At 42.4% G+C, this 26,973-nt stretch overlaps 1 protein-coding gene across 1 annotated transcript; it reads left to right on the top strand.

Annotated features, from left to right (window-relative positions):
- Positions 1-17,027: 17,027 nt before the first annotated feature.
- On the top strand, positions 17,028-24,579 carry LOC311499346 (single-minded homolog 1-like; the record flags this gene model as incomplete). Its single annotated transcript, XM_084560302.1, has 11 exons — positions 17,028-17,202; positions 18,485-18,567; positions 18,697-18,786; positions 18,894-19,002; positions 19,418-19,503; positions 19,794-19,993; positions 20,151-20,257; positions 20,457-20,604; positions 22,832-22,988; positions 23,097-23,484; positions 23,817-24,579. 11 exons carry the CDS (start codon positions 17,028-17,030, stop codon positions 24,557-24,559), a joined length of 2,286 nt encoding a protein of 761 aa, XP_084416428.1. The 3' UTR covers positions 24,560-24,579.
- Between the last annotated feature and the right edge of the window lie 2,394 nt (positions 24,580-26,973).

Here is a 26,973-nt window from a genome sequence, read left to right on the forward strand (position 1 = left end):
AAGCAAGCAAATGACAAAGAGGGGATACACATATATCTCTTCTCATTTTTCCTCTTTGCCTCATCTGAACATTATAGTATGCAAATATTTTCTCAACAATAAACTAAAACATGACTCAGGAGAGACTAGATCTGTATGATGTTTTCCAAACTCCAAAGTCTTTAAGTTTACATTTTTGAACGACAAATATAAATCCCCAAACTACTGATATACTTGGTGGTGTGGAGAGCTATTTCCTCTCAGAACGGTGCTCAACCATAAACTGTAAAAAAAGTGGACAACATGACAGCTCCTTAAAATAGAGGCACAAGAATGTGGAGCTCCCCCTGGTGGCTGGCTGAAGTATAGGTCATAAGCTCCACCTCCTCCATATTAGTGGAAAAATTAAATAAGTGCAGTGTATAATTCAACATTTTTTTGTAAATGGCACAGGTAAACCAGAGCGCAGTATTAATCAAATGAAAAACACCAGTGAGTCTAGCGGAAAAGTGAGCAGCCCTGTGCAGACTCTAGGATGGGAGGAAGTGGAGACACATCGTATATTTTTTCTACAGTCTCATTTGCACTGTGTACAAAGGTTTTTTGCTTACATAGAGGCAACATGAGTTAACACCATACTCCTTTGATGTTGCTTTGGTGTGTCTGGTGCTTAAGGACAGAATGCGACAAAAATATTGTCTATTATTCCAGTTTGTGCAGTTTATTTATTTGATTCAGTAGAAGAAAGATTTATTTGTGACTTTACTGTTCAGGTATAAACCCTTCTGAGTTTAGTTTGGTCAACGTGCCATTTGCTTCAAGGATATACTGGCCTTAAGCATTGCTCCCACCGATCAACAACTCCAAACTTGCATTCTTTGCATTATTCATGTATTTTTGTATTTAATGAGTGTAAATGGTTTGTGTTTTATGTGCAAGTAGCTTTCATACCAAGAATATTTCCACAGCTGGGCCCAGAGATTGCTCCTCAGATTTTAGTTGGAAACAAATCTAACGTCGTCAACAGTTGTTGCAGGTTTTTAACATTTTTTGGATGAAAATGTGTTTTCTTCTGCTTCCACTCTAGCTAACGGCCAAATACATCCCAAACCCCACATTTACCTCTGTGGACGCTGAGATGAAATGGAAATCATGCCATATGACTGTGGGAAAGATGGCGAACATATTTCCCATATTGCCGGCATTCATGTTCAGTGTGACACTGCAGAAAAAAAATCTGCAGTTCTGTGAACAAACAAAGATTTTAAATAGACAGCTGGCAAAGATTCGTTCTGTTTACCGTGACTTCCATCCCACACAGTGATTCTTGGCTGAGTCGGCACCCTGAGAGATTGCAAGATTGATTATGGAGGTATGTGTGGGTGTCTCATGTAAATACATGCTTGTCTTCTTCCTCATCACGGCCATCGTTACATCCAAACCAATAAGCCGCTCTTTCCAGGAGCGCAGTCTATTATTTTCTGGCCCAATTGCAGGGTTTTCAGGCTTTTCCTTATTGCATTCCAGGATAAAACGAGGTGCCACTGACATCCCAATGTCTTCTAAGTCTGTCTTTGAAATTGAGCGTGTGAACTTGGGACCACACAGCTCTGCCACCCTCCAAAGAACACTTGCCAAGTATTTTTCTGCAAGCAGCATTTAGCATCTAAATGCAATACTGAGCTGACATGATTTAGATTATAGCCATCTCTGTAATCCACATTCTAAACACACTGAGAAAACATCTTGAGGGATGGGTGTCATATATAAATCAAAATGTTAAAATACATTACTGCAATCAGAGCTCAAACTATGCAGGTTTTTGAGGCCTGGTTTCTTCTCACTCCCATCACTGGCATCTCAGTTAATAGGGTAACGTTTTGTGATGGTACCCTTAAGTCTCCTAAAGAGCTAGAAGCTTGGTGTGGTGGCTCTGTCTATCGCAAAAATGGTCCAAGTGAAGGAGTGAGGTGGGAGGTTGTGGTCTGGATGGACAGTTAGCAACATGCGATGGCACTCACCTGTCACTCAAAACAGCCACTCCCTGAATTATGCATATCTTTAAGCATTAATTATATATATACAAACAGTGAAAATGGAGTGGAAATTAGCTCTAAACACCAAAACGAGGCTTTAAACATGTTTATTTCTGCTGTTAAAGGGGAACTGCTGTTTTTTACAACCTGGACCTTATTTCTGGCATAAAATATGATCGTTTACTCACCCATATAACTTTTGCGTAATTTGTAGTCTTTCGGGAGATATTTAGATCAGCGTATATCCATATAGTGGGAGTGACTGGGGCACCGAAACGCAGCCTCCAGACGCGCACCCCCGACGGTCGGCTTGTTTACCTGTAATTTGCTACTGTTATGGTTCGTCCACAACCTCAGAATCGGAAAATATTCAGCCATGTTGCAAAATAATAGCAGTAGCAAATTACAGGGGTCTGTAGGTCAATCTACAGAGCCCGGATAATGAAAACAGCTAACTCTGGACTTAAAATATTGGTGAAATTAACGAGTTTCGTGACAGATAATGCGTTATTTAGAGGCTGCGTTTCGGTGCCCCAGTCACTCCCACTATATGGATATACGCTGATCTAAATATCTCCCGAAAGACTACAAATTACACAAAACTTATATCGGTGAGTAAACGATTGTATTTTATGCCAGAAATAAGGTCCAGGTTGTAAAAAACAGTAGTTTCCCTTTAAGCGGACCATTTTAGCATGGGCGTCTGTGGGGATTGACACAATTTTAGAGCGAGCCTCGAGTGGTCATTTGAGGAACTGCAGTTTATTTTTCAGCCGCAGAGATCAATGCTTGATTACACCCCTTCTTGTAGTGTAGACGTCTGTCTGGTACGCATTAAGCCTGAAAGACAGCATGTGACACCTGATCTGAAGGGCGGTTTATTTTTTATGAGCTGGAACAATGTGTTTCACAGGTTTTAAAAGCATGTATAAAATGCTCTTCATGCCCTTAAACAAAAACCTTACTCGGCACCATATTTAAACTCAAAGACACATATTCTTATAAAGCATACACCTGCAAATGTTCAAGGAAGGAATTACATCCTGATAGCTGATCTAGTCTGGAACAGTTCAATCATATACAATGAAGTGCTACGAATTCTTTAATCCTGTCTCAATTAATATTTTAGCTTTATTTTTTTATTTAAAAACAGTAACCTACTTTTGTTTTTTACATGAAACACTTTCTGTTTGCTCACCTTTCTGTAAAAATCTGTTGAACAAACAGGAGCCGCCCTGGCCGGCATAACGCCAACACTACTGCCATACAAAACAAAGTATAGATGTGACTAGAGGCCAGTGTTAGCTTTGTCAGGCAAACTGTAAGCTGGACTGTGTGTGTTCCAGTGATTTATTCGGCTCCCCCGCTGAATGCCATGTAGTGGCTGAACACCCTGCTGGCGGCAATGACAGGCTCCATAGCAATCTGCCAGACACACAGCAGGACAAGACAAGCTCCCAGCTTCTGTTCTGTCTCTGGAGCTGCGTATCCGTCTTATTGCTTTTTCTTTCCAACATCATCATCTTTCCCTTTGCTCTCTCTCTCTCTCTCTCTCTCTCTCTCTCTCTGGTACCAAATTTGCATCTTTTTTAAGCTGAGAGTTGCAGCGTTTGACTTTTTGAGCAGATCACCTCCGGCACACGTCGACCTATTCAGGAAGTTCTGAATGACGGCTAAAATGCGAGAAGTTGCTAACTTTATGGTCACATTCAGAAATTAATTGATGGATAATGAATCTGCATGCAACACTGGTGAACTCTTTGACATTTTCAGGTAATATTTGGGGATAAATTTACATTTTTTTAAAAATTAGTTTTTGACCCAAAGTGTAAACCATAACCTCGGATAATGTTATGATCTACTTTTCAATTAAACACTTTCACCTTTAAATACAAAAGGTTGCACTAACCTTGTAGAAACACATGCTGACTATTATGTTTTCAACGTTTAGCTGAAGGAAAACATCAGATTCTATGAACGCAACAAAAATCCATAAGCATTTGTAGGAGTCGAACACAAAAGACTATAAATAGACTAAAATGAAGGAGAAAAAAAATGAATTAAAGGACATTCATGCTTGTCTCGCTTTCTTTCTACACACACAAGCAATCGATATGAAAAGCAGTCTGGCCGCTGACACATTCGTCCTTATGCCTGTATGAGTTTTGCCATGGAAAACATTACGGGCGGCACTTTGCCTCCGCTCCGCGCATATCCCTTCCCCATTCCCTCCGCTCAGCCAGCCATCGCTCTCCAACGACAAATCAATCACCGCGACCATATGTGGTGATGTCATCTTCTTTGAGTAGTGAAAGGGAGGGGCCTGTCATGTCCATCTGCTACGCTTTGTGGAACATTCCAGCGCTTCGACACTTGCACGGATGTTAGACAATAAAACAAATCTATTCTCTTCAGTGTAGGACATGGACAGTATGCCTGGATGTTTTTAATTGCTCACTTCAATGGGCAATTCCGCCCCTTAGAAATGAGCTCATTGTGGAGAATGATAGCAACTTTTTAAAGGGTCTTGAATGCACATGGGCCTTCAATATTCACCCTGTGAAGCAGACAAATTTGAACGTAAAGCGCTGACAGTGAAACATGCCGTCGGAGCAGGATGCTGTCTTTTACTTTTTAAATGCATTATATACGTTCAACACACACACACATGCACATATATCCCCAGGGAAGCATCAGCACAGGAGTAGAACACCCCCCCCCCCCCCCCCCCCCCAAGCAACACAAGTCATACACCTCCTTTCCGTCTACACGTGCCACGGAGCAATTACCACCATTAAACTACTCACCACCTGTTAACGGCCATGTAAATATTCATCTGCAGCAGGGAGAGCATTTCAGCCACCGGCCTGCTCTGGAAACGACTGGTCCAGTAAATCAGCCAAGCGACAAGTCAATGCCGAGGGATGAACAAAAGGTTAGTGAGCTTAGGAAATGTAAATGCTCTGTCACCACAGGAAAAACAAAGCGTGAAGGGGGAGTATCTGCAAAGGTTTGCTTCGGCTACGGTTGTTGTTGTTTCCACCACCACCGCGTTAGCCGGCTATAAATAAAGACTGGAATATAGCATATTTACATGTGCGTACGCCGTACAAGAACAAATAGCCGATAATGAAGAGCGTTACTTTCCTCCAGGAGTCTCATGTGGAAGCATTTACAGAAAGGTGAATTAAAATGTAAATGGGAGCCATACTTGCTGCAGCGCAGGCTGAATGTTTGGTCTGTCTGGTGAGAGGCATAAGACACAGTCAACGGTTAGTTATTGGTATATTTATTTTAAGATGATGCACTTCTTACGGTATATTGCACATAAGGTTTAATCAACAAAACTAAGTGCAGCGGCAATTACTGTTTCCAAGGAAGTAGCCAGCATTTTATACTTTTCTACTCCTTCCAAGCAGCCTAGACTTCCAACCATACTCTCTGAATTTCTCAAGTGTGCTTATTTTTTTTCTGCAAGGTCTTGTCCTGCTTGAGTTGACGAGTATATTCTGTATATATTAACATATTAATATGAAAATCCGTATGCTCTTTCAAATGCAAATTCTGGTGGAAGAATTTTAAACGTGTCACTTATTTATTTTAAGCGGACTAGAAGTATAGCCTGAAAGTACTGGAGTCATCCAGTTACGCTGGACAGAAATAAATAAATAAATAAATAAATGGATATATATTAGTTTAAAATTATAACACATCTGAAACCAATTTCAAACCGTCAATAATATTATTTATTTTATACTGTATTTACAACGGCTACGATTTAATTAAACCAACATTGTTTAATTGCATGACTAGATTATCTCTTTGTCAGATATTAAACGGTGTTATAGATATAACGTAAAGAGTAAATTTGTATCTTGTCTTAAAGGCTAAGGCCAAATAGGGTCTGTTATGTATTATTCCGACTACGTTTACTTTAAGTCCTCCTATTGCAAGAAGAATATGGCGTAATAAAAGATAATAAATGAAACAAAATCTTAGGTTACGGTGACATTATAGTGTATAATAAACAATTTATTAGTGTTAACACAGCGCTTATTAAAGATATAAAGATATTTATTATATTACTGTTATCTTTGCGTCCAAAATCTTTTCCACAAATTTACAGATTGATATCCTCTCTTGTGAGTTTTTTATTTCCATCGTGATAACCCACAATTAATATATATATATTCAGTTCTTAACACAATACATTATATTGTCTGTAACCAGCATCAAATCCAAAAGAAAGTATCCCAGCTAGCATATCACAGTTTTGCTATTTCTCACCACATTTTGCTCTTAATCTTGACATTGACACCACCAAAACATTAACGGACTGGTTAATTATTATAATGTCCCCCCTGTCGTAGTCCCAGTTGTCACAGCACTGTGTTGTGAGGTCAAAACGAAGACAATAATTTTGCCTAATTGTTGTCTAATTGTGCTAATCAATATGAGCTTGCAAAAAAAAAAAACACCTGGATGGCATCAGGGGCTAAAACATGCTTACAGCTGCTCCAACGGTCTTCCCACTGAATGCGATTGTACGGAAACATCACAAAAGAATGCTGAAATAAAATATCACTTTAAGTCTAATTATTTATGGTTGCAGTTGATCACTTCAGTGGATGCACAGCCCTGTTTGTGGCCCTGTTTTGTTGCTTTACTTCCCTGGTTTCCATGCCTGCATAATGTTATCTCCAGCCCATGCTCTCATGGTGTAACCGTCTAGACATGAGGACACCTAAAACCTGTGCATGTGACTCCAAAAACTTCCAGTGCCTCATGTGCACTGTCTCTAGTTCAGCACCCAGCTCAATTCGTTAGGGGTTGGGTGTAATGACCCGTGACTGGGAGGTGTTTTAACTTGCGGTTTGTAAATCAATATTGCATTAAAAGGAACTGCTTTTATGTCTCTCACAACTCTCCAGCTCATGTTTTATAGTCGTTGCGGTGTTTAGAGCTGCGGCTGACCTCTAAGGTAGAGCTTTAAGCTGCACAGATGAAAAGGAGAGGGTGAACATTTAGCAGATTTGATTTCACTTTGTGCAACTGGATATTATCAGACAGCAGTGCTAGTAAACAGAGAGAGGAGGTTCAGTGTTTGTGGCCATTTACAGGCTCGGCCTCCCTTTTCTTTCTCTTTATGCTGCGAGTATGTTATCTTGAGAAATGTCCTGCTCTGCCTTGATCCTGAGGTCTTGCCCCAATAATTTTTTATCCTCTGCCTTTCAGGGATGAGACCACATCTGTCTCCGGTCACTATTTACACGCTCTTTCACCATAAAGTACTCCAAGTCACACATGTACCCACAGACAAACACACACACATCCTCCTTCTATCTCATGCCTAATTCAAACCGGCCTTATGAGTCCCCCGACAGATCCACACGGAGTCCGCTCAACACATGCACACAGACATTCAATCACTGGAAAGCAGCGCAGGCCACATATAAATCCATCTAGTAAAGCATCTCCCAGACCGTTCCCAATGCGAATGAGATGTCCCAAAGCCTTATGGTGTTATCTGGCCTCTGCAAAGGCAAGAATGTGATCTATGCCCCCTAATTGTTGCAGGGGGAGGTTTTATAAGCACATTGTGGATAGGCTAAAAGGATAAATAAATCCTACAGCTTGTAGTTGGCTTATAAATCCTCACAGTCGGTCTTGGTTTCCTGGATTGCAGTTGTGTACTCTTTTCTAAGAACGATAAATAAATACTTAGAGCATAATCTCTAGCAGGTTCTTCGTTAGACAACAAAACACTGTACGCTGGAATGCACAATGACCACCACGTTTTGCAAAATACAACACGACCCTTAAGAATTTAAGTGGCACATGGCACATGGCATCTCTTACGTTTCCCTATCTCTTTCCTTTTTTATAGTTTATAATAGAATATGTAGCTCACTATCAAGCCTGACCAGTCCTGGCAGGTCTGGCGTCCGTGCCTGCTCTCTACAATAGCTGGTTAGCCATGTCTGACATCTGTGGCTCCCCACTGTCAGGGTGAATGCCAGGCTGAATAATGCACCAGGGCGACGCTGCTGCAAGGGGAGCACGCCTCTCTGCTCTGCCTCTTCTGGTTTCTGGGGCCTGCTGCAAACAATTCATGAGAATACCTGAAAATGTGTTCTAAGGTCAATTATGAAAACTATTGACTTTGCTCAGTTAAATCGACTATTAGCGCTGTACTATGAAAAGGATAGTTTGGCTTCTTTAAAATGGTATTTTATAAGGTATGTTTCCATAGTGAGGAGTGTATTATCTACATTAAATTGTGCAACCAAGCACAGAGGACAACCAGAACCAAAGCCAAGCACTAAATACCAAGGACGGTGTTAGCAGAATTTAAAAATAAAAATAAAAATACATACATCAATATCAATTTGTCTTTTTAAAAGTCAGCGAACAAAAAGTTATCAAAAGCAAAACAAAAAGATTATTTTTACCTCCTGGGATTTAGAAGTTTCTGGTTTACAGCTGCTAATATACCATGGTCACAATATAACACAAAAAATCTAACCAATCAAGGCAGACCAGCAATTACAATGTTCTCTAAAGTTAAATTATTGTTTTTGTGAGTGCAGTCTGGTGGACTTGAAGATAGCATGGATCGATTTAACGGTTTCTGTGGCAGTGGACACGGTGGCACTGGTACTGATCAGCTGTAAAGCAATTATCGCCCGTATCCGCAGTTCTCCTCGGCTATGTGAAACTCTTTAGCGTCTTTTAGCTATTTTTGGGAAGCCCGGCTGCAGCTTTATTGTTCTGGTTCACTCTTAGCAGTAACATCTGAGTTGTTTCTGATCTCAGGAAGCAGCTGTTAAAAAATGACTGGGACCTGGCAGCTAAAAAGCTCAATATTATCGTAAGGAGTTGGTGATGACCAAAGGTGACCAAACTAATCCTTACCTCGTGCATTGTATTGAATCCAATCCACCCAAATAAAAAAGGCCTGTAAATCTTGGGTCCTACCCTCTTCGGACCAACCAAGAGGTTAAAACACTATTTTGACAATCAATCCTTTGGACAGAATCTACACGACACCACAACTGTGAGTGTGTTACGACGTATAACGTATGATGCCCATGTCGCCTGTCATCGTGGAAGAGTCATTTCCATCCTGCTGCCGACCCCTGGCTGACCTCTGAGCCAGCGGCTGGGGTGTTAATGTTCACCCTTACCAGGGTCGCACCCTGCGTGTTTGTTTTATGACACAGGAGAAGGGACCCCAGAAGGGAGGGTGGCCTCAACACACTGACCCCCCCAAAACCCAGAAGAACAGAGGCTGCTGAGCTGTAAAGAAAATGTTCTTATGTCCAAATCATGTTCAACTGGTCCGAGCTGAGACGTCAGCTTCTGTTTTTTTTTTTAATGTATATATAATAATTCAACATATGAGTGCGGTTGTCGTACATTTTCCTCACAGATTCTGCAAAATTAACGCTTACGTTGCAAGCTCAGCTAATTTGAATACCATTCAAATCTTTATTGTTCCACATGGGGAATTTGGTTTGCAGGCAAGGCTTGAAAAAACACACACAACAAACCGCCACATTTTCTACTATGCAAACGCGCATCAAAGACAGCAGAGGCGGTTGCACCAGTGCTGCTTTGCATCCCATCGCGCCGCGAGAAGATTTCAAAAAGAAAATAAAAGGGGAGAAATGTCATCGATGATCGTATAAAGTTGACTGGAAACTGTCCCTTTTTATGCGAGCGTCGACATCCGCGTTCCAGTTGTGGCCAAGTGTTTGCGTAAATGCACATTTGCATTTTGTTTGAACGTGGCTGAGACCGCTTGTGTGCGTGTGTGTGTGTCTGTGCACGTGCGCTGGGAGCCGCGCGAGCGCGTCACTCGGGAGAGAATCCGTTGGCCATATTTCCAATTCCGCTCAATTTCAGCAAGAATCTCAGTAATCCCACTGAAGAGCCGCGGTTCTCCCACAGTGACATCCCATAATGGCACTAACACCAGAGTGGTGGGCACCCAGTTACGACTCCCGGGCTCCATTCGGTGCACGTCCCCAATCCCCCAACCTGTCTGTATGCAAACAGAGCCCCCTCAGAGGAGAACACTGATCTGCCAGCCTTTCACTGAGCCCTGTGTAGACATATTTAATGCCTCAATAACCAGTGCTTAAGACAGAGCGATGAACGCCGGGGGCTTTCATTACCATGAGAAGTTTTATTTCTGCATGTGTGTTTGAAAGGGAAAGAGGGAGAGACTACAGCGTGAAGCTAAATAAGCATTTGGCTGTCATTTACTGATTGAGAAAACAAACACAAATTACGTCGCTCCTTGTTTGCTGTTTTGCTCTCATGATTTGCCACAGCTAATCTTTCTGCATTTAATTATTGATTTTGTACTTTTTAGGCAGCGAAGACACGCGTAGCACTGGGCGATTGAGATCACCAGGAAGAATCTGTTTTAAAGGTTGGAATGCGTTTTGATTTGGGTGGAGAACAATACTATTAAGGGCCTCCTTTTCCGTGTGCCATCGGTGTCAGGGAGGGTAAATGCAGTCAGACCTGTGTCACAGCATCAGTCCTGCAGATTATTGGTTTCCTCGCACACACACTGCGAGTCCGAGGAAGCAGAAGCATACAGTACCCAGAGGTACAGTACACGCGCAAAGACAAATACTGATTGATGTGGATGTAAACCATAGAAAGGTTGGGGGAAAAAAAAAAAGATAATGGGAAAGTATCTATATATCTCTTGTGGGACAAAAAGAAAATGCTTTGTTTATTTGCGTCGTAAAGAAAGCTGTTTGCATTTAGGCACAAATCTCACTCACACACCATTAGCTTCATCTGTGGGCTGTTTCTGTTTTTCTTCCACTTTGGCGACGATGACAAGAGCGCCCCAGAGGAAGGTCTCTTCCCCCCAGACACTTATCACCCAGAAAGAGAGAGAGAGAGAGAAAGACGGAGACAGAGAGAGACGGGTGAACGCGTCCGCGCAGGAAACTGTGTAATGTTAATCACAACTTTAATTTGGGCCGAATTAGCATTTTGATGAACTTGCGGGGCTGACTCGTGTACTCTAAGCACCTTCAAACGCAGCACGCACGGAGGAAATGGCAGTGTGGTTAATTAACGCTCGCACACAGCAGATGGGCTCAGTGAAGGGCCTGGCAGAAAGGGACACGGAGAGCCAGAGCTGATCGGGGGAAAAAGTCACCGTTAATGGGAGGGAAAGAATACAATATACAATTTAGCAAACCGCCTCTCTCCGGATAAAATGGCCGGTTCCAAAGCAACAGCTGAAGATGGCAGGGAGCACTAAATAACATTTCAGTCTTTTAAGGAAAACAGAACACAAAGAGTCGGTAATAGCTTACAGAAAACACAACGGGCAAATCTTGGTCAAACATGCAGCCTGTTTACATATGCCCAGCCGTTTCAATCTCTGCTCACAGAGTGTAACTCGACGTGGTGCCAAAGTCTCATTGCAGCTCACTCATTCTGTGAAATCTTTCGCTAACGCATTTAGAATCGACTGTTGCTTTTTTTCATCCCTCCTCCTCCTCCTCCTTCTTTTTTTTTTATTTTTTTTTAACATCTTGTTACCACGCTTCCTCTTTCCTTAGCCGTGCATTTTCATGGCTCCCTCTTCCACAAATCGCGTCCCTTTCCGCCGTTCCCGTTCCCAATATGTGACGGACAATGTTCCATCTATTCCGGGTAATGATCAGCCCAGGTAATCTCATCTGTGTCTGTAGTGTGTCACATTAGTCCGTGATGAAGTTATCATGGGTGTAAGAGGAGATGTGGAGGAGAAAGTGGAGGAGAGCTTACAAATGTAGAGGTGGATCCCTGTGGCAATGTGAGTCCACAGACAAATGAAGCTAATGCACATAGCAGACATTTGTGGTCTACTAAATCGTAGTGGATACTTAATTTGACTGCAGATCATTTTTCAAGGTGGTCAGTGTTTTAAACATATTGTATTTCTACACAGTTACCAGCAATTTAAAGAGACTTGAAAGCTTTGTTGGGATATTATGATGTGTAGCAGTGCAGTTTGGAAATGAGATGTGAAAAACTCCACCATTTAAAAGTTGTCAAATAAATGTGTGTGTCTACTAATTGTGCTGTACAGCTCCCAGGGTTGACTTGGGTTATTATTTTTAAAATGTTTGATCTGCAAACCAATTGCAAGAAAGCAAAAATAAACACAGGATGTCCATGTATTATTCCAAGCAGCTACAGTTTTTCTTGAAATATACATACAATGGCATTTCATTTAGAGAAGTGGAAAGTCAATGTCTGAATACGGATGTTACGGAGTGTCACCGTAAGGCAGCAAGAAGTCTGATAAATTGCCTCGAATGACCTCACATGAGTCAGTGTCGATTGTGGTAAAGCAAAATTAGTTTCAGCTGCACATAAAGTGTGATAGTTCAAAGAAAATCAAATACAAAATCCATTTTTCGTGAGCTGATTTTTAAGACAAAAAAATACGAGAGTTTGCGTAATTATGCGCCCTCTTGTGGTCATGTGAATGAAGTGTAGGTCAAATATCCGAACCAGGGTGAGACTTGTCATCGTGGGTGCTTTCGGACCAAAGAGTTCAGGTGTCTCTGAAGGTAACTACCTCCCACAGGGCTCCCACGAGTACTTTTTCCAACTACTTTTTTTGTTTTATTTTATGTTTGCAAGGCTAATGCACGGTTTATGCTTTTGCGTTGATTTAACGGCGTAGTCTGACGTGCGCCTCCCCAGCGTCGACGCAGACCGCACGGGCTGTGATTGGTCCGCTTGGTAGTAGCGTGTTTCCGTTTTAGTATTTCCGATTGCTTCTCCATCTCTGCAATTTTTAAACAGATTGTTTTGCATCAATAATGATGGAACACATCGAAGAAAGGTTAACTGAGGATGTACGGAGATACAAACATTTGTGCGACTCGTCTTTGGCAAAAATTTTAGCAAACATTTCAGTCACCATCGTTGAAAGTGAAGCAGGAAGTAGAAACAAAAATGAACAGACACACAGCGCCGACTTGCACCGGCGTAGGCTACATGCGTAGGTTATGCTGTCAAAATTACGCAGAAGTATAAACCGTGCTTCACGCTTTAACAATACTTGAATGCGTGAAAGTTAACGTTTTGTAGCTCTTTATACTACCTTACTTATGTTCAGTTTTTAAGTGCCTTGCTCAAGGACACCTTGAGGAAAGATAACCTGACCCAAATTCTGAAACTGAAACTTTCCCAGTCACATGTAAGAGCTGATCGGAGGAAACGAAGCACTGCGTACCTCGCTGAGAACAACTGACAAAGTCCACATTCGTCCTCTCACCTCCTTTCCACCATTTTCCTCAAATCCTTTCCCTAAATAACCTTCACTAACCTGCCCCCTCCCTCTACTTCTTCTTTTTTTTTTTTTTTTTTTTTCATGCTGGGGCAGAATTTCAGGCCTGACTTCCCGCTGTGAAGCGTGATTTGTAAAAACACAATAAAAATGGAAAGACGGGTGAGTCTTGGGTGGCGGGCGAGGGAGGGGTTGGAAGGACAGCAGAGCGAGCTCCCCTGTTGCGACAGCCCGCGGTGGGGCATTAACAGGATGTCCAGGCAGGGTAAATCTTCCACCAGCCGCTCAGAACTCATACCCTCAGAGGACTGACAGGCTGTCTGTCACCGCCGATAGGAAGGTCTTATAGGGGGGGATCTGTAGGTACTGAATCATTTCACTTGCATACATGTGCAAAAGAAATAGGTTTCGAACACAAAATGTGATTATGAGACTTGATTGTTATTAAGCCAAAACGTGGATTTCAATTCAAAACAGGGAAGAATGGAGAGCCAGCAACAATGGTTTGATGGGAATACCTCATTTAGAAACATCAGATGTGGAGGATGCGGTAACATGTTGTTTGGTGAAAAGGGAGAACTTGAGACCAGTCAGCATCTGGGGCTGTCATCTAATTGCCAATTTGGCATTTTTATCTGTCATAAATGAGAAAGTAATAGAAAGGTATGGCCTTGTGGGGCTAATTCTGAGTCTGGTAGAAGCCATTTAGATAGACGCACACTCTCTCTCTCTGTCCTCACCCCCCAGCCCCCACCCTCACACAAAAGGAAGGAGACAGAGATATATCTGTTCTCAGGCAGCAGGAGAGTCTCCAATTATGTCAGGATGCAGCATCAATTTAAGGGCTAATTATGTGCGTAATGAGCTCACCGTCATGCGTCCGCGTCCCCGACACCGAGCCCGCTGCTCTAACTGCAAAACCCACCCCACCACCACCCACCACCTCCACACACTTCTCCCCTCTCCCTCCACCCCCTCCTCCATCTGAGCGCCCGGTAACTAATTAAAAAACTACATGCGCCGCGGCGCCTTCATCTGATTCACACCATGGAAATTAATCCTCAGATAAACGTGTTTGACGGACACCAAAGCATTGCATGAGCCCTGGACGCGCCGCACTGCTCTCTCGGTCATGTGTAAACTGTTTTGCATTTGACTTAAATATATATATATATAAATTTGAAAAACTAAATAAATAAATAAATAGAAAAATCCTAGCTCCAAGATAACACAAGACAAAACTGGTTAACTTGATGAGCCTTTAATTTTGAATTACAAATATAATCTTGTCCAAATAATAAAAAGCTAATCCAACGTCAAAATTTGAAATTTAAAATTAAAATACGAGAATTAACACTTACAACCACTGCACTTTAGGTGTGTGAGATTTTTTTTTAAGTCCAAAAAGGTTCTGAATAATAAAAAAATAAATAAATGCAATCCACCACACCACCAAATGAAGAATGGCACCACTAGAATATAGAGCAGGTTTGTGTTTTGGTGCATTTGAGTACAAGGATGCCCAGTGTATTAAAAGCACGGCCAAGTCTTGAAGCCTGCACAAGAAGAGCATCAAGTTCCCAAACAGTGGCACGTTTTTATTTCTCTATATTTCCTGTTATATTTTCTGCTATGACTTAGCATATAGCCTACCTGTACCTCCTGACATCAGTGTCCTGTCGCCGAATTCAACATTGCCACCTTTGTGGTAATATTATTTATGTGCACGGATTAAAAATTAACAATTTTCCCAGGATGATAAATTATTATTCATTATTTTCCCCAAAGTAAATAAGAGCAGTTCCACTCAGAAAAACATTTTGGTTTTTAATATAATTCCAAACTGAAAATTCATATTCTCCTAGACATTAACTAAGAGCAAAGCAATAAAAAGTAGTTTGATGTAATGCAAAAAAAAAATAATAAAATCCTATTAAATATTAAATTGAGGAAATAAAAACGCTTTCTCTTTGCGTAAAACAGATTTTTCCCTTCGTTTTTTTCCAACACAACGATCATCAAGTGAGGCTCTCTCACCTGCAGGACATTCCCCCTGCTATCACACTTTACGCGGATTTATTATTTATTTGTTTCAGCTTGATTCATGATCTCCACGCTAATGACGAAAAAACAACAAGATCACATTTAAGCTCACTTCGGGCACGGCCAAGTGCCGAGCATACCTTGTCCTACCAAATCGACGCCCCACGGCAAGCGTCCAATGACGCGCCGGCTTTCGGCGCTCCCAGCCAATCGGAGCGCGGCAGGCGCCGGGTGGGCGGGCCCCGAGCTGCTCCAGAGAGGGACATTGAGATAGTTGAGGAGAGGAGGTTTGTTGGGCACGAATGCCACTCGTTGCGCGTCCTTATAATTTGGAGAGGTGTATGCAACGCACGGCCCGTTCGCCTTTCCAGGTGGAAATCCAGGAGGAGCTGAGACCAAATTTAACTGGGACGACTGGTGAACCCGATTCAGGACAGGTGAAATTCCCAGCAGGCTGCTTTTAAGGCCACAGGATCGATTCAGATGTAGGGAAATCCAGCGTATCTCCGCTCGGGTAGGAAGAATGCACATAACCTGAAGAAATCTGCCAAATGTGACGATGTGTATTTGTTTATTTTTGTATTTTCTTAACGCATATATGATAAGAAATCATCGGCCTGCGAAGTGAGATTATGTCACGGTTGCAGTCTCCCAACACACGTTTCAGGAATGGTGTTGGGTCAAATGTCATTTCCTCGATGCTACTGCACAGACCGGAGACAAGGTGGCTTGTTTTTATCCGGAAATGACAGAAAATGCAGAATTATTTCATCTCAGTGGCAGATTATTTTAGATTTTTTTGTGGCAACAATGGTTAAAAATGTCTGCAGTGTGCAATTGATTTTTATTTATTTATTTATTTAGTTTTAATGGTGTGTTGTTTTAGCAAAGGAATAGAGATCTATCCAAGACCACACATGCATTTTCGACACAGGACAAATACAAGGTCACGCCTTTATGTTTAAGAAATGAAACCACGTCTATTGCACGTAGGGAACTGTCAGCTTCATACTGCAAAGCTTTTATATTTTTTTATTTTTTTTACTGCTGCTGCTGTTGCCCGTCTTAATTCTCCCACTGTAGCCCGCGTTGCAGCCGATTATATCCTGGCTGCACATCTTTCCCAATAAATGACACTTCTGTTTGAACTGACGATTGTAAATTCATCCAGTTGTTCAGATGTGTGACACGCAGGCCTGCATCACTCATACACAACACAGGGGCCAGTCGCACGTCTGGTCTCAGGCATCTGTAGAACACATTGATCACTTTGGATGCAACAAAAGAGTTATTTTGCATTTTATTTTTCTTTCTGCGTTTTTGCAGGTCATGGATGAAGGATTGCACCGAGGAGTTTTAACTTGAAACTGACACTCAGGAGTTCCAGGGATATTGGCACCTTTTTTTTTGGATTCAGCTGTTTGTATTATCAAAAGCTTTTTAAAAAACAAAAAAACAAAAACAAAACAAAGTTGATAAAAAAAAAAACTGCAATGAAAACGAGGCAAAACGGAGAGGAATCAGTCAAACCGCTGATGTGAATGACCACCGTCTGAGACCAGTGAGGATATACATACATACATATATATATATATATACATAAACATATTTATATATATATATATAAGCAGTGAAAAGGCGCCGAAATGAAGGAGAAATCCAAAACGGCCGCAAGGACTAGACGGGAAAAGGAGAACAGTGAATTTTATGAGCTGGCCAAAATGCTTCCTCTGCCGTCGGCCATCACCTCCCAGCTAGACAAAGCCTCCATAATAAGACTGACAACGAGTTACCTGAAGATGAGAATTGTTTTCCCTCAGGGTGAGCCATTAATACACACACACACACACACACACACTTCCAACTCTACATTTTTTTTTATTTAATTTTTTTTTATTGGACGTTTTCTTTCCAACTTTGTCAACTTTGGAGCTAATTATGAGTTAAAGTGCACGACCTGAAGTCTGCAGAAAACTACTCATATAGCAAAATATTACAAACATAAATATCAAAAACTTGTGCATGGGGAGAAAATAGAAATAGGAAAGTATAATTATTATTATTTTTTTTAAAGATGAACTAACCATATTAATATATATAATTTAGTAACAGTTCTGAATATAGAAATTACCCAAATCCATTAAAAAAGACTGTATTTATATTATAAATATTAAAACATAAAATAAAATAAAGGTGTTATTGGGACTAACTAGTTTCCTTTAAGTCACATCTGGAATATTATTGCGTCTTTACAAAATGGATTACGCTCGTTTTTTTTAATTCGTTGTGTCCAAATGAGACGCCCAGCCTCCATCTTTCCTACAGATCTCCGCAGGCCTCCGCGGTGCCGTGACTGAAAACAACACTCACCAATTAGAAAAGCAAAAACAGGGGGCCCTGCCAGGCTTTCTAATCACCTAAAGCCATATGAGCAGGAGGCGCGCATGCAATATTACGCACGGAGGAAAAAACGCCACAAAATGATCTCCCGTGAAATCCAATCATCAGTCCGCGTGATGGACGCAGTTCAAACGCAACTACAAGACAAGAGTGACCGAAAAATAATATTAATGTTAAATATTAAAATTAAACAGAAGAATTTTTCTTTACGGTCATCCGGGTGATGTTAGTGTACATGTCCCAGCAGCAGCGGGGGTGCTGTTATCATTTACAGCGGGGGAGACGCACACCTGATTTACTGATGATACAAGAGCTCCATGAGATTTGTGATGGAAAGGAAATGAATTTTAATGAGCAACGCAGGCTTTGTTCCTCTTGCGCTGAGAGCTTGGACTCACTGGACAAGGATCTGGAAGACTTTCATAATAATTATTATAATTATTATTATTATTATGGCTATAATTTTACATCTGCACTTGTACTTAATAATTCTATTCAGCCTGCACAACATATGGGACCCATGCAAATGCTTTAACTGTAAATTGGCCTTTTAAACAGGAGCTTTCTTCTTTTACGCTAAACGTAGGCCCTAATATAATAATACTACTACAAATAATTTGTATATTTTTTTTAATGTAAATACGACATATTTTCTGCATAAATATAAATTCAGTCAAGCAGACTCATATGTCGCTTCTTCCAGGTCTGGGTGAGGCTTGGGGTCATGCAAGTCGAACAAGATCTTTGGACAACATTGGACGAGAGCTGGGGGCTCATTTACTGCAGGTATATTGCCACTGTTATTACTGATCTGCATCCAAACAACTAAGTGGAAAAATGGTGTGAAATAAGCCGGAGAGGTAACGGTGCAGTCTATGTTTTTTTATTTATCATTATTATTCTGATTATTTGCAGACGTTGGACGGCTTCATCTTTGTCGTGGCTCCGGATGGGAAGATCATGTACATTTCAGAGACGGCGTCCGTCCATCTAGGACTCTCTCAGGTCCGTTTGCGCCATCATTTGCATTTGTTTTGCGTTTCACTTTAAAAGCGACGCCTGCGAGGAAATGGAGCCACCCGCCCTTTAATTACCTGAGTTATTCTCAACAGGTAGAGTTGACCGGGAACAGCATTTACGAGTACGTCCACCCCGCCGACCACGACGAGATGACAGCCGTCCTCACGCCGCATCAGCCCTATCACTCGCATTTCGTGCAAGGTACGGCGGCATGCGTTTCTCCCTCTCTGTGTCGCCTATTTGCAATTTAATCGCAGCCTCGAAGCGGCGTAAGATAAAACGACCGCAGCGGATGTGTGCGGATATTGCGATGGGATATTTACGCGCCAGCGCAACATCTCTTATTCGCATCTTCTTTTGCTGCAGGATGCAAATCAATCACTTTGTATTATTTTATTTAAAAAAAATCTTGTTTTATTTAACATAAATAATGCATTATTTCTTCTTCTCATCACTGCATATAATTATTATTAAAGTGAATGTATTTTTAAATAATTAAGCCAGGCATATTCTCTACAATGGACCTGTATTTTTTTTCTTCTCCTCCCTCCTATGAGTTTTTTTTTTTTTATTACACTCTATTTATAATTGTTAAAAGTGTTTGTCCTCCTTTCAGAATATGAAATGGAGCGCTCTTTCTTCCTGCGGATGAAGTGTGTGCTGGCGAAAAGAAACGCAGGGCTCACGAGTGGTGGATATAAGGTAGACAGCTGTCATTGATATATGCGTACGCAATTATCTTTTTTGTTCCTTTTTTAAAAAAAATATTTCACAAAATAATTGATTGAAAGAAATAATTCGATTATTTTTTATTGAATTTTTATAATATTTATATATATATTTTTTAAATTATTTTTTAATAAATAATCAGTCTATATTTTACAAAATATGCAGTGTGCTTTTAAAAATGCAGCATTTAGATCATGTTATACATAACTAAGAGACACTTTTAGAGTATTATAAATGTTTTTTGTGTCTTTGCTGCACAACAGGTGATCCACTGCAGTGGCTACCTGAAGATCCGGCAGTACAGTTTGGACATGTCGCCTTTTGAGGGCTGCTACCAGAATGTGGGACTGGTGGCTGTGGGCCACTCTCTACCGCCCAGCGCCGTGACCGAGATCAAACTGCACAGCAACATGTTTATGTTCAGAGCCAGCTTGGACATGAAGCTCATCTTCCTGGACTCCAGGTACAGGCTGTGATTAATGCCTTCTCTTTAGGTGTTTCTTTCTAATTTAATGTCCTTTACGTGCGCAAACTGGTGCTAAAAGTGTCGCCTGTGGAAAAACAGAAGCAGGCAGACGTGAATCAATCTGCATATTTTTAACTCCTTAATTCCTCTCCAGGGTGGCTGAGCTGACGGGCTACGAGCCCCAGGACCTCATCGAGAAAACGCTGTACCATCACGTCCACAGCTGCGACATGTTCCACCTCCGCTGTGCGCACCACCTCTGTGAGTTACAACCCTGCTCGATTATGCTTTTACCCCGGGCTGCCTGACCTTCCCTTGTCAGACGGCGAGCCGCTCAGGCAACCTGCTGCAGCCGACCACGTGCAGACAATCACACCACGTCTCCCACACACTCACTTAAAACATGCATGTTGTTAACGATGTTAATCTCTGCTGTCTGTGTTTCTTTTATCTGCTTCAGTGCTGGTAAAAGGCCAAGTCACCACTAAGTATTATCGCTTCCTGGCCAAGCAAGGGGGCTGGGTCTGGGTCCAGAGTTATGCCACGATTGTCCACAACAGCCGGTCCTCAAGGCCTCACTGTATTGTCAGTGTCAACTACGTCCTCACGTGAGTCTCAGAAAGGTTTACATGATGATGTTAAAAAAATATATACTTTGGAGACATTAATTCATGCAAAAAAGAGGCATGTGGACTGTTTACAGTCTTTTTTTTTGCAATTATAAGTCATTTTTTTTATCATTAAGTTCATTACGTTTATGAAATTTTGAACTGGCAGCTACACAATCACCGTAAACACATATGGTCTAAAATTAAATGCATTTTTAGCTGTGTTTGCCGGAGCACCAGCGCTGAATATTTAACTAGATTAAGTAAAATCATATACACTCTTCAGATCCTTGCTTGAGGCTCAATCTTCCATATGATGGGCCTCTCTCTCTCTCTTGGAGAAATCCTTCTCTTTATCCCTCTGTAGCCTCTCTGCACAAAATCCGCCAAATACTGCGGCTGCAGGGCTCAGGCAGTTTGTGTGTTATGAGAGCACAAAGCACACTAAGGCCCTTTGAGACAGCAAGACAAACATCAGGGTTCAACCCCATCAAAAAAACCTCTACTGTCACCATCGATCGGCAGGCCAAGGAAAGCAAAATCGATCAAACGGTGAACTAGGAATCAATAGCTATCTCATAGCTGTAGCACATGTTGGATTTTGCTCGTTAGGTTTGGTTGATCCACACGTCACATTGCTGCGCGTGTGTGTGTGTGTGTGTTTACGTGCATTTGGCAGAGAGCCTGTGTGCGTGCGTGCGTGCGGCTGCACTCCAAGTATTGATTTCCTCAATGCAGTAAGGAGAAAACAAAGTAACTACATTAAAATGACAGTGAATTTCCAAGCGCATAATTAGGTCTAACACAGAAGTATCCGAGAGCTCACACGCCCCGAAAAAGTGAGAGGGGGGAAAAAGAAAACCCCCTACATTAAAAAACAAACAGGAATTCAATCACCTTGCCGTGACAGCATTTTAACCCAACAAGAATCCATTAATAAATCATGTTTGGAGGTTGGTCGGTGGCGCATTTCAGACATGAGGTGCTCTGACATTGACCCTGAGGTGGAATTCGGCTAACACAGCTGAGTTTGCACAAAGGCCCAACATTATTGGCTCAGACATAAGTCAGCCAGGGCACAGATAGGATGCAGAAACCAGCCACCGCAACTATACCTGCTAAAAGCAAATAACACTCACACTGTGCGCTGGCTATCCAAACATAGCCTTTCCCCTAAGGTGCTGTACATAAAGAATGGGTCATATTTAGAGTCATATTAAAGAGGCTGGCTGTGCAGGGTCAGGGATGGGCCACAAGGTTTAAAATGCCAGGCAGCTGCTATTACATACTGTTGATGCGATAAGTTAAGAATAGGCTCATGTTTGCTGAACACTTGACACAGGAGCCTTTGCACTCCCTCGACAGTGACACTCGGAGTTCAGCTGCAGGACAGTAGGTTAAAACGTGCAAGACGGTGACCAAGCTGCATGCACATATACGAGTAAAAAGTATTTTTTTAGAGTTTTACAGAGGAAATATGACGGAGATAGTGCACATGCATGTGTCTATACTTACTCGTTCTGTTTTCTCGCAGCATTCTGGTAATGGTTGCATGGCAGAAAAGAATCATTAACTTTCTTCAGGGTGTCTGTTACTTTTCTCAGAAGCTGAAGGGCCTAATCTCTCGCATTTATCTTAAATGTTGTTTTCACTTCTCATTGTCCTCACGTTCATATCGTGAAAAAAAAAAAAAAAACGCGTGTTTGTAAAACAAGTCTGTCGGGCTATCTTTACTCAATATTAGCCAAGACGTCTGCAGCAGACTAATTACTGATTATGTCACTTGGTGCGACACGGCTACCGGGATGGTGTAAGAACGACAGAAGGTGCTAAGGATATTTGGATAAATATTAGCCTGGAGGTTTGAGAAGAGTCTAAATCAAGCTGAATAAGCAATAATTTACTGCCGCTGGACGTCATGCACTGTCTCTAGGCATGGCACGTTTGCAAGCTTGGAAGATGCATTTAACACGATGTTAACATGCACAGCTAAGGCTGATGGGATTGACATTCATGTGCAGGCATTTGCTTATAAGTAGGAACAGTTGACTAATTACAGTTCTGATCTTGTGGAGAGGAAGTAAAACAGACCAATGGAAACAAGTGCAGAATTTTATAGCGATATGTTTTAGTCCAGATGTCAGTAGAGGAGCAACTGGCTAATATTAAAAATACAAATACAACCTTCTCTTTTCATGTCTAACATGTGTTTTATGTGTTTCAAAAGGGACACAGAGTATAAGGGAATGCAGCTGTCCTTGGACCAAATGAGCCCCACCAAGCCAGCCTTCCCCTATGCCGACAGTCACAGCGAAGACAGGAAGAGCACCAAGTCACGTCTCGCCCAGTCCAAGGCCAAAGCCAGAGTGTCTCCCTACCCACAGGTAATGGACAGAGCGAAGTCAAGAAAGGAGACATGGTCCGGGTTTAATTGTTGGAAAGAGTTCCAAATCACAAACTCTCAGAAGTGTGATTTTCTTGTTTGTGTCCAGCAATTTTCAGCTTTCAATCCAGAGCGTTCAGAGTCTGATCAAGACAGCCAATGGGGAGGAAGCCCACTGACAGACTCTGCCTCTCCTCAGCTGTTGGACCCCAGTGAGGCTGCGGAGGCATCCTGCGCCTACCGGCTGTATCCAGACTCAGGCCCCCTGTGCTACGGCCTGGGTCTGTCGGAGGAAGATCTCGCCCATGCCCAAACTCATCCTCACACCACCACCTGTGACCGTGTCCGATGCCAGAGCGGCCGCTACTTCCTGGGAGCTCCCCAGTCGGGAAGGGAGATGTGGTGGGACACCACGCGCTCCGTGCTGTCGCTGCCAAAATTCTCGGTGGAGAACAGCGAGGGCTACGAAATCACATCTTACCATGGCGCCATTCACGGTGAGGTGTTAGGGTCGAGACCACAACCATCTGTCTCTGAAAATAGCTCTGGCCTAGCTTCTCCTGGTAGCTGTTTTCCAAATGTTATTATGGGACATGCTAAGTTGTTTACGCCGTCTCTTGCCAGTGTGCCGATTGCTACCATCTGTTCAAAAATTGCCTGCAACCGAAAGCCAAGTTATTTCACATTTCACATCCTTAAACACTGAAACAACCCCCACCGTGCTTTAGCCAAGACACTGACTCAGACCATTCTATATGCATTTAAAGCAGAGTTTTACACATCAACCAGCTTTTTATACAAGGTATAATTGATTGATTTCTTATTACAGGACGGGGCCACTGGGATGAAGATAGCGTGGTAAGTTCGCCCGACGGAGGAGGGTCCACCAGTGATTCAGGTGACCGTTACCACGGTGACCAATTCCAAGCAAGCCCGCGAGAGCCCAGCAAGATGGAGACCCTGATCCGTGCCACCCAGCAAATGATCAAAGAGGAAGAGAGCCGTCTACAGCAACACAAGGCGCCGCTGGACGTCTCGGGCCTCACAAAAACTCACAGCTCGTGTTTCACCTCCACCCTAGCCCACCACTCTCAACTCAACATGCCCAGCGTGGTGTGCCGTGGACCCGGAGCTCCCAGCATCGACCTCACCTCCGAACGCCTCCACCACAGAGACACTGGCAAAGTGCTCGGCCCCCACGACAATGACGAAAACACGACCAGCCCCGCTTCTTTGTCTCGTCTCAGCAGCCCGAGCTCTGATGGAATCCCCAGGTCGGGCCTTTCCCTCACCAAAGACTACATGCAGGCGGATCTGTCCCCACATCCTCCACAACCCCAGGGGAGTCCGCTGCTCTATCAAGCGCAGGAGAGGCAGCCACTGGACAGACAAGCGGCCTACGCCTTGACCGGGTACTCCCTGGAGCACTTGTATGACCCGGAGAACTTGCGGAGCTATTCTGGCCTGGCCTGCGGAGGAGTCCAGTACGACGTGGCATCTCATGTGAGAATGCAGGCCGAGCAGATACAAGGACACAAGGCAACCTCAGTCATCATAACCAATGGCAGCTGACGATATCTGGTGCAGATAGGTCCTGTTGTCTAAATGACAATGCCACTGCTGGTGGCAATGTATGCATGTGCAAAACTGACCAGGTGCTTGATACAAAAGGAAAGACAGTGAGGATACAAGGCACCTACGTTGGGTTTACGTGCCCTTGTTGGTTCTTTCAGCGGGCCTTTGTATCATACCATCAGAGGATGATTCTCCAAGACTCTACAGAACTAGTGTTCAGGAACTGACATTTAATACGCCACCTGACACAGGGAGGGGGCGAGCTCCATTAAATTGGAATACAGTTTTATTTTAATGGCGGTGAACTGAATTCCTCCTCCCTGCGAAGGCTGGTTAAACATCAAGCCAGTGTTTCTATCCCAAACCTCTCACGCACCATTGGGCATGTGAGTTAATCTGTCCGGGACACGGTTTCCAAAGGCAGTAAGAAAATGTGTTGTTCCATTGCCCTTTCACCTGAGATCTCCACTGCACAGAGCATAATGTTTGACACGTAACGTGCAACACGGGGAAAGGCGAGCGTTTCACTATTGTAAGATGTCAATGTTTCCTGGTATTTATTTGTCAGTGGGCTGTTTTCTGTATGTGTCTTTTTTTTTTTTTTCAGTCCCAGTAGAATTTTATTATTACGGTGGCATTAATTAATTAGTTTTGGTGTTTGGATCGCACCAATATTAGATTAAAGACATTAAACAAAGCTGAAAAAAAAAAAAAACAGGAAGAAAAATTGCCTCTGATATGCAAAAGGGTAAAACAGGTCAACTCCAAGCAGTTTTAATGTATTGTTGAAAGGCAAAGACACGTTACCAAAATGTTTGACATCTCCCCATGTGCTCTAAAGATATGTCTGTGAAGGCTCTCAGTGATCGAGGTCATGGCATATTGGAAAAAAAAAAACAAAGCTTAAACAAACGTTTCACCAAGTGTGCACCAACCACAGATGTTCCTAGTAAAAACTAAACTTCCCACAAGTCATTTAGAACTGAAGAAGGCACTTGGACCAGTTGTGAAATGTCAAACTCAAACCACTTGCCTTTTTTTAGCTTTGTTTTTTCGGATATCCTCTAAAGATAGGCATTGGATATCTACAATTACAGCTGCAGCTACATATCAGAGTATAATTTCTCCTGTTTTTACCTCAACACTCGCCCGATGTGGCATACGAATAGTACGCCGTTCTGAAAATCCAGTTGTTCTCAAAGAAAACCAACGTTTTTTTCGTTTTGTCACGGCAGCCTGAAGGGTTAAAACGATCGATACAGCACATGTCTGAAGGTGCGTCTTTAGTTTCTTATTTAATTTATGATGTAAATAGCATCACGCATTGGACTTTTGAACGAGAAGTGACGAGATTATTTATTAATTGGTTTAAAAAGTCTCTTAAATCTGAATACAGTTGCAAACAAATGACTTTTGTCTGTGTTGGTTTTTGTCTGTCAATGCTGCTTAAAAATTGCACACACACACACATGCACACACATACACACACAATGATGCTGCCTCAGAAAATAATATATTTAAATATATACATTAAAATGTAGATGCATAGTAAACCCTCTAAAACGTTAATGGCTGCGTATTTTTTGTGTTTCATGTTTTGTAAAATACCACAGAAGAAGAAAATGAGGTCAAGGCGTAAAAATGTTAAGTTTGTCGATATTTCTGTCTTTGTGAAAATCCAAGTAATTTTCTCCCGCTGCAGTTTTTTGGCAAACCTCACTGTGTATTTAATGTAGCAAAAAGAGTGCATCCCGTGTTGACTGGAAGATTACAGTGTCCGTATTCATTATAATGAGGGAGCATGTCATTCGGTGCAAACAAACGGCTCAGTGATGTGTTTTTAAAGGTTTTTGGACAACAGGAATAAGCTGTATTAGTCTTGTGATGTGGGTTTTTCAAAAACCGTAGCATATCAAAAGCTTCAGGGAATTAGAAGAAAATTCCTGGACAAACCATTACTCTGCCTACAGAGCTGTCACATTTTAAACGCACTTGCAGTAAAGCGTTCCTGCTGTTAGGAGCGATCGGACTAGCACATTTAGCCGCGCCGACCTTTGCTCTGAGGCAATTTCTCTGCCGCGCGTTTTAATGTATGCGAGTTATTCACATGTAGCTGGACGGGCTCGCCTGCCTGCCTGCCTGCCGTCTGAGCCGAGGAGAACCTGGACGCAGTCTAGGCCTGGACGCAGAACTCGCATCAGTCAGCGCTGACACGACCATCTGATGGTCTGCCAGACATCGCTGCTGCTCATTCTGGGAGGCAAAACTACTGCGGCGCTCGGCTGCTGACACCATCAAGGTTTATGAGCGGTGCGTGTGTGTGAATGAGAGCGGGTGACTGCGTGTTTGTTGCTGAAATACTTCAATAATCCCTTCTCTTTTTCTTTTTTTTTTTTTCTTCTTTTCTAAAC

Source organism: Chelon labrosus (genome assembly GCF_963514085.1).
Source record: "Chelon labrosus genome assembly, chromosome: 14".
Classification (NCBI taxonomy): Eukaryota; Metazoa; Chordata; class Actinopteri; order Mugiliformes; family Mugilidae; genus Chelon; species Chelon labrosus.